General features: G+C 45.6%; 1 protein-coding gene across 1 annotated transcript; it reads left to right on the top strand.

Moving 5' to 3' along the window:
* Window positions 1-15,567: 15,567 nt before the first annotated feature.
* On the top strand, window positions 15,568-15,807 carry LOC142848737 (thymosin beta-10). Its single transcript, XM_075970928.1, has one exon. It carries the CDS (start codon window positions 15,625-15,627, stop codon window positions 15,757-15,759), a length of 135 nt encoding a protein of 44 aa, XP_075827043.1. The 5' UTR covers window positions 15,568-15,624; the 3' UTR covers window positions 15,760-15,807.
* The last annotated feature ends 696 nt before the right edge of the window (window positions 15,808-16,503 follow it).

Here is a 16,503-nt window from a genome sequence, read left to right as displayed (position 1 = left end):
TGCAGAAGACAGGAGAAAATTCATGAGAGGCCAGGCTGCCCCTTTCCTGGCATCCTGACTCAGAACTTCTCCCGTGGAGGACTCGGCCATCTGAGTGCCATGCTCTCCATGTAGCTTCTCGTAGGTACTCTCGGGGGTTCCCAAACCAGGCAGAGCTCACGCACTAGAATGTTCTCATGGGCATGGCTGGAGCATTTGTTTCCCAGAACTCACACAATAAATAAGCTTAGGATTAACAAGAAGACAGCGTTCCATGGGTGGCCCTGTCTTCATGGTGGGGCATTTCCCTAAAGCCTGCACTATCGGGCTGCCTCTGGATTCAATGAAGCCATGTCAGCTCTGCGACTGGGCTCACAATGCCTCCATGCCAAGCCCATCCCCTCACTACTAAAGAGACGTTTTCTGTCATCTCCAGAAACGTCCATGCAGGACTTGGACCTCTTATCTATTGATGGATCTTGGTGCACGGGAAGTTCTGTCTCCTTGGTGGATGGTACAGGATGTGTGAGTATGTGCAAGTGTGTGCTTGAGCGTGGTGATGTCTATGGCTGTGTGTGAATGAGTGTGCCCATGTTGAGCATATGTCTTCATGACTGTGAGTGAATGAGTGTGAAGGTGTGTATGCATTTATGGCTGTGTGTGAACGAGTGTGGCTGTGTGAGAGGTGAGCGTGTGCATAAGAAGGAGAATGTAAAGTGTGTTCATCTGAGTGTGAGTGTGTGCTTGTGTGTATCTGTCTATATAGGTATATAAGTGTATGTGTGTCTGTGTGAGAGCATCATGTGTGTGTGTGTATGTGTGTGTGTGTATGCGAGCCTGTGCTGATATGTGATTGAATATGTCTGTGTACGTGTCAGTGTGCCCACATTCAAAAAATCCCATTAAGTAAGCAGAGGCAGGAAAGACCCTGCCTGCTTTGAGAAAAGACTGAAATCTGCCTGTCCTACTGGTCTGCAAGGAGGGAGACAAGGCACCCCATGCACCATCGGTGAGGAAGCGACGAAGAGAGAGCTGAAGGAATGATGTGGCCTAGCTCCAGCAGCTAATGGGAAGGAACAGAAGGAGCAGGGAGCTGGCCCCTCCCCTGGGGCAGAGGCTGGCTTGGAAGCTGGTGGAGATGAACTGCCACTCTGTTGGAAGGACCACGAACCTCATCTGTGTCCCCACAGGTCATTCCCCTCCATTTGTGTTGAGGAGTGAATAAGAGGGACAGCCTCTGTTGGTCAGGGTCTCGAAGGAAAGCCACACTAGTGTCTGTGTTAGCAAATGAGAAGATGAGACCCACAGCAGTGACAGGGCGTGACAGTCACAGAGTAGGCCAGGCCTCGGTGACAGGAAGTCCCAGTTGGGTTCTTCTTGTGTGGCAAAGGCGGGAGTCTTCTCAATGCCAAGGGATCTCCTCACTACAGCACCATCTCCAAGTGAGCGTGTTCTCTGAAAACTGCCCTAGGCATGAATGTGCCGTCTTCCTGGCATCTCTCCATCTTGTAGGAAATGATTTATCTGTGTGAGGGTGTGGGGTGTACTCATACACACGTGTGTGCATGCATCTGGAGGCCAGAGTTGGTGTCACGTGTCTTCCTCCATCACTTTACCACCTTCTTTTATTTTGGTGTGCGTGTGTATGTGTGTGTGTGCTCATGTATCTGCGTGCATACTAAGGCTGGGGTCGACACCAAGTGGGTCACTCGGTCACTCTCTACTTCAGTATTTTGCAACAGGGTCTTTTTGAACTTGGAGATCCCTGATTGGTAGAGTGACCCTCTCCCATTCTCCTGCCACGTGCTGGGATTTCAGGTACACCTGGCCTGGTCTTTTGCGCAGGTGTGATGATGAGAGCTCAGGAACTTCGGCATCAGCGGAGCTGTCACCCCAGACAAGTTCCAGCTTTCCATTATTTCCCAGACTGTGAGAACTTTCCTATCCCGTAGCCCAAGGATGCCAGAGTCAAGATTTGCTCACCGTTCTTTAGGCCACCCTACACTCCGGCCTCTCACTGTCTCCTGTTCCAGCTCCCCGTGTGCGGGAGCGCTGCAGGGGAGGCCAGCTACACAATGCTCATGGCTCACTGCTCTTTACTCATGGGCCTCCCAGGGCTTAAGCCTCAGAACTTCCCCCGGGTAGCTAGTGACATCACCGCATAATTAAGGTGACTGTGGTGCCTAGCTGCACACCAGACAAAGGTCCCTTGTTTTAATTTATCATCCGTGCTCTCCTTTGCAAGACCGAGCTCCCACTGGTAATTAAGGGAGATGCTTTAACCTGGATAAATGAGAGGAGGGCTCAGGGCAAAGAGGCAGGAGGGGCAGTCCTATGTCACTTCTTAAATTGTCATAGCAATGAGGGTGCCGACAGATATCGCGGGGCAAGACTGCTCTAAGGGAAGGCGGGCTCAACACTAATCTGAAGTCTCCCTTTTATGTAACTTTCTTCCGACCTGCTAAATAGCCTTCTAGTCTCCTTTTATTTCTCAGCTGTTTCATGGATGGAGTTGCTACTGAGTGGTCGCATGCCCTGGCCTTGGTCACTTTCTATTCTTGCAGCCTTATGCTAGTAGCTGCTTGCTCGGGGATTCTGCAGCAACACTAGAGAGGTGCAAAGCCACTTTACTAGTTAGTGGCTGCACGACCTCAGAAGTTACTGACGTCAGCTTACGCCCCCACCAACTCAGTTTCCACATCCATGAAATGACGAAATATGAGGCCAGAAAGACCTGCCTCGTCACGGTAGAGTCCTCGTCAGTCTGACTGTTTTCTGAGACAAGGGCTTCTCATGTCCTTCAAATTGACCTTAAATTTGTGATCCATCTGCCTCTGCCCACAGAGAGCTAAGTAAGATTGCTATTGTGGTGTTACAATTCCCGATGGCTGTGATCTCACAGCAAAGTCTAGCTGATCCAAAGTCCATGTTTCTGAAGAGGAAGTTGAGGTCCAGAAAAGTGAAGTCAGGTTTTGAGCTTACTGTTAGTATGTGCGGATACTGACTATGCAGAAGAGGCTGAGCACTAAGGGCTAGACAATGTTGCTTACACTCAGCGGTTAAGAGCGCTGCCTGCTCTTCCAAAGGTCCTGAGTTCAATTCCTGGCAACCACATGGTGGCTCACAACCATCTGTAATGAGGTCTGGTGTCCTCTGGAAAAAAAAACTTGCCATTCCACTTAATAAAGTTGTCTTTTTAGGTAAAAAGTGTTAGCTTTTAAGACAGTCACCATTTCCACTGTATTTGCCTGGCAGGTTTTTCGTTTGCTTTGCTGTTTTGTAGGGGGAGTCAGCTGACACTGGGGACTGCCATATGGGCTGACATCCTTAAGGGCCTCCTGCATTTTCCCATCATAGGCCAGGCTTTGCTCCCACAGCTGGGAACATCTGGGCTGCATCCCAGGTTAAGCTGTCTGGGAATCAGTGACATGGGCAAGGTATTCCTCCATTGGGGAAGATGGGTGGGAGGTCTTTTGTCTCTTGGGGTGTTAGCTCTTTCCCATAACTCTCTCATACTGCATATGGCTTCACCTGCTCTCTGCAGCCTTCCCCATACACCGAGTGTGAGTGACATGCACTATTTTTGCACAAGTGAAGGTCAAAGGACAACTTGTAGCCATTGGTTCTCCTCCTCTACCCTGTGGGTTCCAGGGATCAAACTCAGGTTGACAGGCTTGGCAGGGAGCACTTTTAGCTGTGAGCCGTCTCACCAGCCACCAGCTCTGTCCCTCTCTGAAAGGACATCTGTGCTTCAGGCCTATTTCTGTTCTGCCTTGGAGCCTCCACCCATAGCAGCCTGATGAAGTGGTAGATGGGAGAAGGTCAGATGCATTTTAATGGCACATGGTAACCACACTCACCGGGATGTCTAGACCCAGTTCAGGAGCCCAGGTGACCCAGGCAGAGCAGCATGAGGTCTGGAGTGGGATGGAAACAGTGACTCAGGTCTGATGAGAATGCAGGTCGCCCAGCTCAGCGGTCCTGAACATCTCAGCAAATTCCACATTTCAGACATCCTCAAATTTGGCAATTTGTATTTCGTATTTTGGACCCCTCTGGAATAATCTGCCAATTAACAAATACCAGATGCCCTTTCTTTTTCTCTTTAGTAAAACCTTCCAAAAATGTTCCCCAAACCCGTCAAGTTTCCCTAGTTTTCGATAATCACAAACAGGCCTCTCTCCATGTGTCACTGGCTACATAGTGTTGAGTAACACGCCACTGGCACTCCAAGACAGGAGCACTCAGAAACTGAACTCTTTATCACTCTCTGGCTAGAAGCTCTGGCTGAGCGTCAAGTACATCTGCCCAGTAGATAGGCTAGTTTTTAAAACCATCTGTTGGTCCTGGGTTTCGGAGGAGGAGGTTAGGGAAGAAGAAAGGGAAGGAGAAAGGAAAGGAGGAGGAGGGGGGAGGAGGATGGGGAAGAAGAAAAGGGAAGGGGAAAGAGAAGAGGAGGGAAAGTCCAACTGGAAACCCAACAGCCCGAGTCTTCCTCCCAAATGCCAGCCTACACCATTGAGAGCTTGCCTGAGTCCCTCAATGTCGCTGGCTTCAGTTCCTCCAGACAAGGAAAGTGGGAAATGAGACCATCTTTTGGTTCCAAAATTCTAAAGAATTCTAAAGAGCTTTCAAAACAGAGATGGGATCGAAAATAGTGGTTTATAGAGTAGTGACTTGCTAGCTGACTGAAACCAAACCAAAAAGTGTGACACATGAGGTACTGGACAGGCAAGAATAGCAATGTTTGGTGGGCTATCTCTTCACATTTAACACCTGTGTCCTTTATTCAATTGATTTATGAAGTAAGACAACAGTCCCCCAGAGTATAAAATGCTGTTCATTTAAGTAACCATTGAAAGATCTCTTTTCACATTCAACAGGGTGATGTGGGAGTCCCCTCTATGTGCTGTGATTACCATTAATGAATAAAGAAACTGCTTTGGACTTATAGCAGGGCAAAACTTAGCTAGGTGGGGAAAACTAAAGTGAATGCTGGGAGAAAGGAGGCAGAGTCAGAGAGAAGCCAGGGATCCACAGCTGGAGACAGAGGTGCTGAAACTTTGCTGGTAAGCCACAACCTTATGGTGATGCACAGATTAATGGAGATGGGTTGTATTAAGAGTTAGCAAATAAGAAGCTAGAGCTAATGGGCCAAGCAGTGATTCAATTAATACAGTTTCTGAGTGTATTTCAGGTCTGGGCAGCCGGGACAAACAATCGGCCTCTTTGCAACAACGAGGGGTCAGAATAGCAGCTTATTTAGCACGAAACTCTTTTGTATTCAGCAGTGTGAATCACAATCCTTACACCCCAGTCCAAAGGAACAGGTGTTGTCATGTCCCTCGGCAGATGAAGAAACAGCTTTAGAAAGGCCTTGCCCGAGGTCACACAACTGGTGAGTGGCTGTGGTAGGATCTGAATCCAGCTGTCTGACCCCAGCATCCACTCTGTCCCCTTCACCAGCTGCATCCTAGAGAAGCGGGGGAAGGCTCTGCAATTCGCTCGGCATCTCTCCAACAACCTGGGCGTAGAAAGAGCAAAGCACAGTTGTAGAAGGTCTTTGACTGTAGAGGAGTTCTCAGGGGGACCGGCTGTGAATTATGGGTGAGTTCAGCACAGAGTCCCAAAAGAAAGGAAGGCTCGGACTTGGAGTGCTGGGCCTCCAGGTCACTGTAACACCAGGCAGATTTTCTGAACAGATACGACTGACTGCTCCCCCAAGGTGTCCGCTTCTCTGCAGTCTCCCCATTTGGTCTTCTTCGAATCTCATGACTCGGCTTCTTTGTTGCACTTTTCTTGTCTGGGATGCCAGGATGAGTTCTGTGGAGTCACCAGATCAGTTCTCCCTTAATTCAAGTTCTTTTGGTTTCTTCTGGAGCTGTAAACAGAATTGAGCAATTCAGAAATGACCATCAGACACCAGTTTCTATTCTCAGCCTCTCCTGGGGCAAGGGAAGAATGACATCACTTGCCAAGTCTCAAATCTGTCCCGCAAGCCTAGTCTGAAACTGAGTTCTGATTCAGGCCTTTTCTTGTTTTAATTATTTGTTTATTTCTGATGGGGACTTGCTGCTCCTAGGAGGGTCCCATCTAAAAAAAAAAAGCTCAAAGACATCAAAAAGTTCTAACAACATAGCGTCTTGATGATTTAAGTGTAAATATGTTAGGGACACATGGTTTCTATTATTCTTGAAATAACACATGGGTTTAGAAACCAAGGGGAAAAGTGTTGGTAAAACACATTAAGGACTTGGCTAAATGTTTTTTAAAGACCAGCTCTGAAGCCCCGAGGGAGTAGCACGCGAGGAAATAAGCAGAGGCGCCTCCAGCCCTTGTTCCTCCTTTATTTGTCTGTTCCTTGGAATGAGCCGGATGCTGTGCCGATTCCCAGCAGGTGGCTCTTTGATGGGGCTGAGGCGAGGCTCCACCTCATGGTAGGAAGCAAGCAGCAGGCAGAACTGGTTCCTTCCCGCTAGTGAGAGGGAGAGGAAGGGGTGGGGAGCAAGAGATGCTGTTCCAAGGCTCACTCCGGTGACCTACTTCCTTCAACTGGTCCACACTTCTGGAAGTTTCTGCCAGCTTCCAATATCAGGTCAAAGTATGGATCTATCAGTGATCAGTCCCTTGATGAGGTCAGCGCCTGTGATCTTCCCTGGCCAAACTATAACAGAGCTCACCTTCCGCAGGACTTTCTTTGGACCTCTGTGACCCCCTGCCTCAGCTCGAGGCCTTTGTCCCCCTCTCCTAGAAAGTCACCAAGTCCCATCTTTCACCACGGATCAGTTTACACTGTCTATAATTTATAGAAATGGAAACATGTAGTAATAGGTTAATTGGTTTTTCCTGGCTTCTTTCTCTGAGGTTTACCCTGTCATTCTAAATGCCAATAGCCATTAGTTTTCATTGTCAGAAAGCTATCCATGACGTAGACGCACTAAGATTCACTATGTGCTGCTGATGGCCTTTGGGGTTGTTCTTCACTGCCATTTCTGCTTATTTCAGGAGTGAGGCTTTCACCCAGGGCCTCATGCGTGCTGGACACACACTCGGCCACTGAGCCACATGCCCAGGCTTTTTAAGTGTGTTTTTTTTTAAGAGGACTGTAAATATTATTGCTATGGGCATGTTTGTATAAATTATGCTCCTTTTATTTTCGAGTTAAGTACCTAGGGATGGAAGGACAAGTTATTTTTTTTTTAAGGTATACACTGGCTTTTCAAAGACTGCCCAGATGAGTTCTAAGCTGGTGTGACATTCTCCACCACGCAGAGCGTTAGACCCAGCTGATGTTCTTCTTGCAAAGCTTGAGGACAGGTTTCCAAGTCAGTCATTTTAATCTGTTGGATAGTGGTGTGTCAGGGTGGTTTTAATATATGTTTCTATCTGTCTTGTGGGTCCCCGCGGTGCCGGAAAGTCTTTTCTGTGCTTACTTGATGTTTCCAAGTCTACTTCAGTGAAGTTTATGCTCAAACCCTTTGCTCATTTCAGCTTCTCATTACTGAGTTAGAATCGCCAGGGTAACGTTGGAGAGGACTGGTGGCAGAGGGTGTCTTTACCTGGTTCCCTGCGTTAGGAGGAGCTTCTCAGTCTTTCATTGTTAATGATGTCGGTGACAGAAAGTTTTGTAGATGTCTTTTGCCAGATTAAGGCTGTTTATGTTTTCAGTTTAGGGAGAATTTTTGTTTGTTTGTTTTTAATCAGAATTTGGTGCTGGAGTCTGGCAAATGCAGACATTGGTGAGAACATTGACCAAGTGACTGGATGGGTTTTCTTTTAGAGCCTTCTAGTACGATAGTTTTCACGTCGACTGGCTTTCTAATGCTGAGCCATCCTTGCATTCTTCTCACGGTTGCTGGACTCAGTTCTTAAAGTTTTAGAGGGGATTTGATGCTGAAGCCGTGAGAACACCAACACATAGTCTTTTCTTCTGCCTTCATTGAGTTTTGAAATTGTGATGCCTACTTCGTAGCCATACCTGGGAAGTTGGATCATTAGGGCCATTAATCTGAGGACTTTATCCTAATAAAGACCTCTAGAGCCTTTATATAGCTCCATATACACCTTGAGCATCTCATTTGCTGGTTTTTTCTTTTAGTTCAAAATATTGGCTTTCTTTCTTCTTTAATGTTGACAATGGAAATGAGAAAAGAAGTTGAAAGTCAGACTTTTAAAAGATTAAGCGTTACCAGCAACAGTCTCTGTTATTTCTATTGTCTTTGTTTTGTGGGGAGGGAGCTTGAGCTAATCGTTTTAGTCTGTTTTTTAGCATCATGTAAATATCATCTCAATGTGCAGTCTGATGAGCATGGCACATTGAATTACATACATTACACAGATTAAAGGTGGGGGAATTTATCAGAAAAGGTAACAAATTTGGGAATATTGTATTTTCTCATAAGAAAGAAGGAAAGAAAGGAAGGAAGGAAGGAAGGAAGGAAGGAAGAAAGAAAGAAAGAAAGAAGTCCGACTGGGGATTTATTCCAGTGATGGAAAATTCTCCAGTCATGTACATGGCCATGTGATCGATTCCCAGCACAGCAAAAAATTCACCTGAAAGTAAAGGAGACTGTCAATAAATAACATAAACCAAAGAGTCTGGCAACAAACCCTAAATAAGTAGGAACTCTATGTACTGGTTTGTTTTTTTCCCCTGAATTTGGAGAGGCTCTATGTTACCATGTGTGACTGAGCCTCCGAGGCATATTCTGTGACCCGCTTTGTTTGCTGTCTGCTTGTTTGTCTTTGCACATTCAAGCTTGATTAAAAAGGAGAGAGGGGAGGCCCTCTATTGCCAGCTTAGCCCTATAAATATTTGCACAGTGTTTATGACAGATGCTTTCCTGTTATGAAGGAATCTGACCTTCATTAAAAATCTGGGACTTTTTAAATGTCTTGCCAAGACATCAGAAGCAACAGCATGGGCGGCCAGTGATATTCCTGTATTTAAAGGGGCAAACTCTTATTGAACCAACCAGTAATTATTACAATGGCCATTATTAGTTGGGAAAGTAGTCTGAGGGCAGAAAAGCAGAGCAGTTTCCCTTTTCTTCGTCTAATCACTCTTGGATGCCAGCGTGCTACAAGATGGACTGACCACTTAATACTGTTACTTCATGAGCCTGCAATATGGTTTTCGTTAAATCCAGCGGAGTGTTCTTCCTGATGTTTGGAACACCAATTAAACTGCATACGAATGACCCTAAGTCTCAAGCTGATGTATTCCTCGCAACCTATTGTTCATTGTCCAGATAGTGTGAATGAGTGGTACAATCTGCAGTGCAGACTGAATGTCCTTTGTCCAAAACGCTTCCAGCACCAGTTGCTCAGATTAGAAGAGGATATTGCCACAGACTTCAACAACTGAACATCACCAATCTAAGAATCGTAACCTGAGATGTTCCATAATTTAGTGTTTTGAGCATTCGCATTGACATTGCTGGTTACAGATGCTCAGATTGCTAATGCTAGGCCAAGATGGGTTTGGGAACTTTCTCAACAGTCCACACCCGCTCCTCAGATCAAGCCTACTCTGGTTTCCTCTGAAGCACTAACTCCTTTCACGCAGGGTGTAGGGCTTAGCTCTAGGCAGTCAGTTGGCTTGCGTGTTGTCTCCTTAGGGTTACTGGGATTTGGACTTACTGTGACTTCCACGTGTGGAGGTGAAGACAAGAGTGTAGTAGGGATAGCGAGGAGGGTGGGGGTGGGGCAAGGGTGGAAAAGGAGGTGAGGTATAGGAGGGGCATGAAGGTGGGTGAAGGGCTGAGGTCTATGAGCCCTAGTTTGGGATTCCTGGAGCTCGCCATGTGTCAGCGGTAGGAAGTGTACCCTTGTACCTGTGCAGCAAGCTGTCAGCTCAGACAAAAGACTTGCCTGGTGGCACATGTTGCTCCCTTACCACAGAGCTCTGGGATCTTTGTTCAGTTCTGAGAATTGTGTGGGAGTGATGTCCAAATCAGGATGCCAATTTACTGTTTTATATTACAAAGATGTGGAAGTATTTGAAATATGTGCAGTCTTCCATGGAAAATCAAGAGGAGGAGAAGAAATGAATGGCGAGGAAGAGAGGAGAATAACCATGGACCCGGTTGTCTCTCAAAAGTGTTAGCTTACAAGTCTGGGCATTCACGTGCCCCTCTTCTGAACGGTATGGACCAGCATGCTGTGTTTCTTCCCAAGAGCTCCCAGTTTCCATTTCCCCACAAGTCAGGGATGCTTTGCTGTCATATTCTTTCCTCAGAGCATGGATAAATTTTCTTGGCTGCAGTTAAACTCTGTTGCTTTTGAACTCAACCAATCAAAAGACTGTGACCACATCTGTCACCATCTCTCATGTGCAGACCTGAACTTTCACCCGAGGAAAGGATTTGATATCATTTCAGTTTTCCTGCAATCTGGGGACTATTAAAATGCCAAATGACAAAGAAATTAACATAAGCCATTTAGTATAGAGACAGCCTATAATCCTCCATTGCTCATATCTGCACATCATTTCTTTAAAAGTCATTAATTAATGAATATTCAAAGTTGGTGCAAAGGCTGAAGATCCCGAAGACGACAGACATGTGCCCAAGAAAGCTATAGAAACTTAGACACATCTGCACAAGAACACAGGTCCTGTCGTTATCGAAACAGAGCCTGTTACTGTGAAGACTACAGTCTCTGGAGTATCTACCAGAAAGAGGAAAAACGCAGTTGTGGTAAGCAAAGACCACGAGGACCAACAGTGAGTCTCCCCCACCTTTCGCACCAGCGTGAACATAGCTGGAAAATTAATGCTGAGCAAGCAAAGTAGATTATGGACGACATGCACGGCACATGACTTAGAAAAAAACTTCTCAGAAAAGTACTATGATGCATTTGTGGAAAGATGCATATGTAGCTAAACACACACACAAACATGTGTGAAACACATACCCAATCATTTCTCAGGAGTCTGGAAATTAAATGAAGAGATTGGGCTGTCTGGGGGATCTAAAGAGGGCAATTTGCCTTTATCTGTAGAGTCTGATCTCTTTAGAAAGTCTGCTGAATTACATGGGATATTAATAAATTATGTAAATCTAATTGGTAGATGCTTGACTTTTATGTTAGATTCTCTGCCTTATCTGCATTTTAACATTTCATAATAAAAATTTAAAAACAAAAATCTAACTATATTTCTTGAACTTCTGTTAAGGAAAAAGTGCAACTACAGAAAACTATACAATGTCTGATGTAATATATAAGAATGCAAACAAATACAGAAGTGCACATGCATGATACCTAAGAAATCGCAACAACAGAGAACACACAGCAAATCGCTTGCACATAGCTGTCAAGAAGGTAGGTAAACGGGTTTCTTATTTTTCTTAATTTTATTCTTTTCCGATTTTACAAAATATACACGATTCACATATTCTTAGTTTAAAAATCAAAAGACAAATCTATGCTCCTTTTAAGAATCATGTGATACTGTTTCTCTTGTATTCATATTCTGTAGCCCCTGGATCTAGAACTTTCTGGTGTCTCTCTGGAGAATTCCAGGCGCTCACTAAACCATGTTTCTCTATAGGTCACACAGGTCTGTGTTTCTCACCCCTGTGAGTCCAAAGCAAAGCCCAAGGATCCTTGTCTCACTGGCTCCTGCTGTCAGGTCAGCAGGGGATGCGTGGAAAGACAGTCCAACCATGGAGAACCAAAGCATAGGTTCTCCTTGACTGAACGTAATGCTCTAACAGAATATGAAGAGTTTGAACATCCACAGGGAGTGTGGGTCTACAAGCACTCAGCTCCCTTTTCCCCTCTTCCTAATTCCTACACCCTCAGGTTGACTGGCTATCCCATTTGCCTGGGGAGACCCCAGTTGTGGAAATTCTATTGACAGTCAATCCTATTGAGGTGGCTTGGCCCAATGGGTGTGGTCTTCTCTGGGGCTGTTTATTTGACCTGAATAGGCGAAGGACTGTCTCTTGGGTGTAGACTAGCTGGTAGCGAGCCACAGAAGCACACGTGGCTGGTGGCTTGGTTCTTATCCCTTTTGAAACAAGCATCGGTGATGGCGGAGACAGCGATGCAGAATCTGGATAATCGGTGGCAGCATCTTCGTTCTGTGTTGCGAGTGTACTTTATTGATTGGCAGCTGTTAATGAATCTGATTGATCACAGACTTCCCTCCCTCTTTACCCAATATTTTCTTGTACCTCTGGCTTCTATGGCAGAGATGCTGTGGGCCTGTAACCCTGACATTATCATTCTAAGAAACGTGGTTCTGTCCTGAGCACAAGCCAACCGACGGTCGTGTGCCAGCCCTGAGGACAGAGAACGTCGTAGCCCAACATTCAGTCTCTCCTGTGAGGCCATGAAGTGGTTTTAAGTCTCATCTGTCAGATTGCTAACAAAATCATCTCTTCATGAAATTTATCCTTTTGTGCTTTGACAAGAAATCTAGATCTCAGCGCGGGCATTCAGTGACTCACTTGAATTTGTTCAGCAGTTAGGCAAAGTTGGATGCAGCTTCCTTCCATGGCCATTGCCGACTAATTCTACCGCGTGGGCAAGGTTCTAATCCAGAATCCAATGTTCTCTGCTGTAGCCTCAGCGAGGAGCTATTGCTGCTTTTCTGGATTTTGTAAAAATGCTGGCATCATGAGCAGAAGGCACACAGTATGGTTAGGGATATTGCATCAATGGTTGTTTCTCTACAAGTTTCAGACAAGGGGGCTTCTAATTGCCCCACAGGCAGAAGGCCTGTCTCCTGTCACTCTGGTGTGTGTGTCATCTGTTCACATGCAGGAAGCATTAGAGTAGTTGTCCTCAAAACCTGTCAACTGTGGTCCTCTCTTTAGGAGACAGAATTAGTCATGGTCAACAGTTCCATGACCACGTGACAGAAGACCCAGACTTCTGCTCAGTGTCAGAAGGAGACATTGTGGGCTTAAAGGCTACCAGCGTGGACAGGAAGTCACCCGGAGAACAATTTTTTCTTCTCCCACTCTTTTTCTTCTGGGTGCATGCGAGAGGATGAAAAGAATGAAAGGGGGGGATAAAAAAATAATAATAAAAAAGAATGAAAGAGAAAAGGCAGAAAGGGACATTGAGAAGTCTTTGAAGGTCCTCAGCAGCAAATCCTGTAATTTCTGGGTTAGGGTGGGATCGTCTTTCACTGTTACGGGACACGAGATGCTTTGTGCACTTTGTGCCTCAGCTGTGCACCCAGCAGCACAAGGGCTCTGCAGATGCAGCTCAGACTGACCCTGCCCCCAGAGGCATGCTGGGAAAGCCACTGCCAGATGGCTGATTTTTATAGATTAGGAGAGCTTTAAAATGGGGTGGGAGGGGGTGGAAATGTGAGAACTATGGGAATATGAAAAGTTTCGGGTTTTTATTGAAAGTTCAAAATAGCCACTATCTACTTTTATCTTAAGAAAAAGCAAGAAAGTGAAGTAAGGAGACATTCTTGGAATAACAGAAGATCCTTCACAGAGAGTTGAAGGATCAGTGTTAGCCTTACAAGTCTTACGTGTTCTTTCCATCCATCTATCCATTCATCCATTCTTTCTTCCTTCCATGCACATATCATCTGTCCATCATCATTTTAGCCATATATTCATCTATCACCTCATCTTGTCCATCATTTCACAGAAAATTATTTTATCCATCCATCCATTTATCATCTATCCATCCATTCATCCATGCACATATCATCCATTTATTATCATTTAATCCATCTCCTCATCTATTATCTCATCCATCTATCATCCATCCATCCATCCACCCATTATCCATCAATCAATCCATTTATCATCTACTCATTTATCCATACATGAACGTTCCAGCTGTCAAGTTATCTCGTTACTGAACACATACCTAAATGCTTGTCTGTATTATTTTTTCTCATTTCTGGGGAAATTTTCATTTTAATCTAGGACCCATTCTCTGTGGAACTGTGTCTTAGAGGCTGTTTGTTATCACAGCTTTGGTTTAATAATGACTATGGTAAAACACTAAAATCAGGTGACAAGTCTCTTTCTGTCACCCAGCCAATGATCTACCATTTACCACCTCACCCTACCAAGAATTACTACCAAGTGGCCCAAGCAGATGCATGTGGCCATGGGGTGCAAGTTTTTTCTTTCATCCTCCAAAGTTGAAGGTTTTTGTTTCAGGTACTCTCCAGTGTATTTGCATCCTCCCGCCTATCTCCATGAATCTCACCCCCTTTCCTGCTGTGAACTCCACTAGGGCTCATGCTAAGTATGGCTATCACTGTATTCTTGGTGCCCCACCCTGGGCTGTGAGAGCCACAGTCAATTCTCTCTTTTAAAAGGTGATCTTGCTGTGCACACATGTGAGGCTGCAATGCAAATCTGCATGATGCTCTTGACCTCTTTGCTGAGGGCAAGCATAGCGGCAGGCTGTTCTACATCCTCCGCTTCAGCCCTCACACTTCCATCAGCTCCCTGGACCTCGTCCTTCTTAACCAATGTGTGTGCCCTTTGATCGGATCTCCCCCTCTCACCCACCGCACCCTGCCAGCTACTGGTTGTTCTCTACGTGTATGGATTGGCATAGACAAAGATTCCACAGGTAAATCGGTGATTTTCTTTCTGTGTCCAGCTATTTCCACTTGGCACTCGTGCTGGTCCACGATCTTAAGCTCTTGTTTTCTTTCATCCCTGTGAGGGCCCACAGAGCTGTGACTGGAGGTCAGAGAGTTTGAGCTGATTTGTGCTCTCTCAAAGGTGTGCCTACAAACGAGGGATTCTGACCTAGGGTGTGGTTGATTTGTATTTTGGATATAGAGGTGAATTCACTCCACCTGGACCAAGGGTCAGACGATTCATGTCTATTCCTTGTATCATATTAATGAAGTCTGTTACCCCCCCCCCCACGCCCGGAGTGAAGTATATAAGCGTATGGAAGAACAGACAAGGCGGACCCAGTAGTTACTGAATGTCCCTCCCAACACTGTTCTATGTTTCTCTCTCTTATTTCTGCTGTATCTCTATTCATTTTGCCTAAAAATTCTAATCTTCACACTCCTACCCTGGAACATACAAGTTTTGTTGAAGCTGGCTTTCAACACGCCCCTTCTTAATAAACACATACTTGCACATACACACTCACACTGTAGAATATTAGTTAAAGAACATAGAGATGTATAAGATACTGTGTGTGTCTGTGTGTGTGTTGTGGAATATTAATTTAAGATGTGTTACATCTGTTTATGTGCAGAACATTTGTTTAATGATACAAAGGTATGCTGCATTCTTTTATGTTGCATTTGTTTAATTCTGGGAAGCTGTGTTACTTTGCCTGTTTAAGACACCTGTTTGTTCTAGTAAAGAGCTGAATGGCCAATAGGTAGGCAGGAGAAAGGACAGGCGGGACTGGCAGGCAGAGAGAATAAATAGGAGGAGAAATCTTGGGAGAGAGGATTGAGGAGCAAGAGAAGGAGGAAGACTACAGTGGCCAGCCACCTAGCTACACAGCAAGCCATGGAGTAAGAAGAAAGATATGCAGAAATAGAGAAAGGTAAAAGCCCAGAGGCAAAAGGTAGATGCAATAATTTAAGAAACGCTAGCTAGGGTCTCTTGATGCAGCAAGGCAAGTGGGAGCACCTGGAGCGTGAGCTCTGAACGAGACTCCACAGGCTGTAAGAAAATGGCAGACAAGCCAGACATGGGGGAAATCGCCAGCTTCGATAAGGCCAAGTTGAAGAAGACCGAGACGCAGGAGAAGAACACCCTGCCGACCAAAGAGACCATTGAACAGGAAAAGAGGAGTGAAATTTCCTAAAAGCCTAGACTGGAGGATTACCCCATCCCACCCCATCATCACCGAGACCCCCTCGTGATGTGGAGGAAGAGCCACCTCCAAGATGGACGCGAGCCACAAGCTGCACTGTGAACCCGGGCACTCCGTGCCGATGCCACCGGTCCGCGGGTCTCTGAAGGGGGACCCCCCACTAATCAGACTGCCAAATTTCACCGGTTTGCCCTGGGATATTATAGAAAATTATTTGTATGATTGATGAAAATAAAACACCTCGTGGCAAAAAGAAAAAAAAGAAAAGAAAAGAAATGCTAGCTAGAAATAAGCCAAGCCAAGGCTGGGCACCCATAAGAGAGAAAAAGTCTCTGAGTGTAATTAATTTGGGAGCTGGACTGTGGGCCCCCCAAAGAGTAAAGAGTAAAAGATAAGCAACAACATTTTGGCGTCCCATGTTGGGTACCAAATGTTGATTTTTATTTAACTCGGTGACTGTTAGGTCACTGCTGCTGTAAGTCACAATTGCATCTCGGCAGCTGCCAGTAGCCGTTCAGTTCCCCCATGCTGAACCTGAATCGGCTCGTACAGGGCCACTAAAGGGAGCTTTATCTAGATTGTATCCCTCTATAGAACTCAGAATGCAAAGGTTGAGGTAAAATTCTGCCCACTCAGAGAGGCTGACTAGCAAGCAGCTCACCTTCTCTCCTAGCTTGCGTCTCCCCCAGAGAGCATGTCCTTCTGCTCAGCCCCACTGAAGAATCCTAGGTTCAC

This window comes from Microtus pennsylvanicus, chromosome 4 (assembly GCF_037038515.1).
Source record: "Microtus pennsylvanicus isolate mMicPen1 chromosome 4, mMicPen1.hap1, whole genome shotgun sequence".
NCBI classification, from domain to species: domain Eukaryota; kingdom Metazoa; phylum Chordata; class Mammalia; order Rodentia; family Cricetidae; genus Microtus; species Microtus pennsylvanicus.
This window is presented reverse-complemented; position numbering and strand designations above follow the sequence as displayed.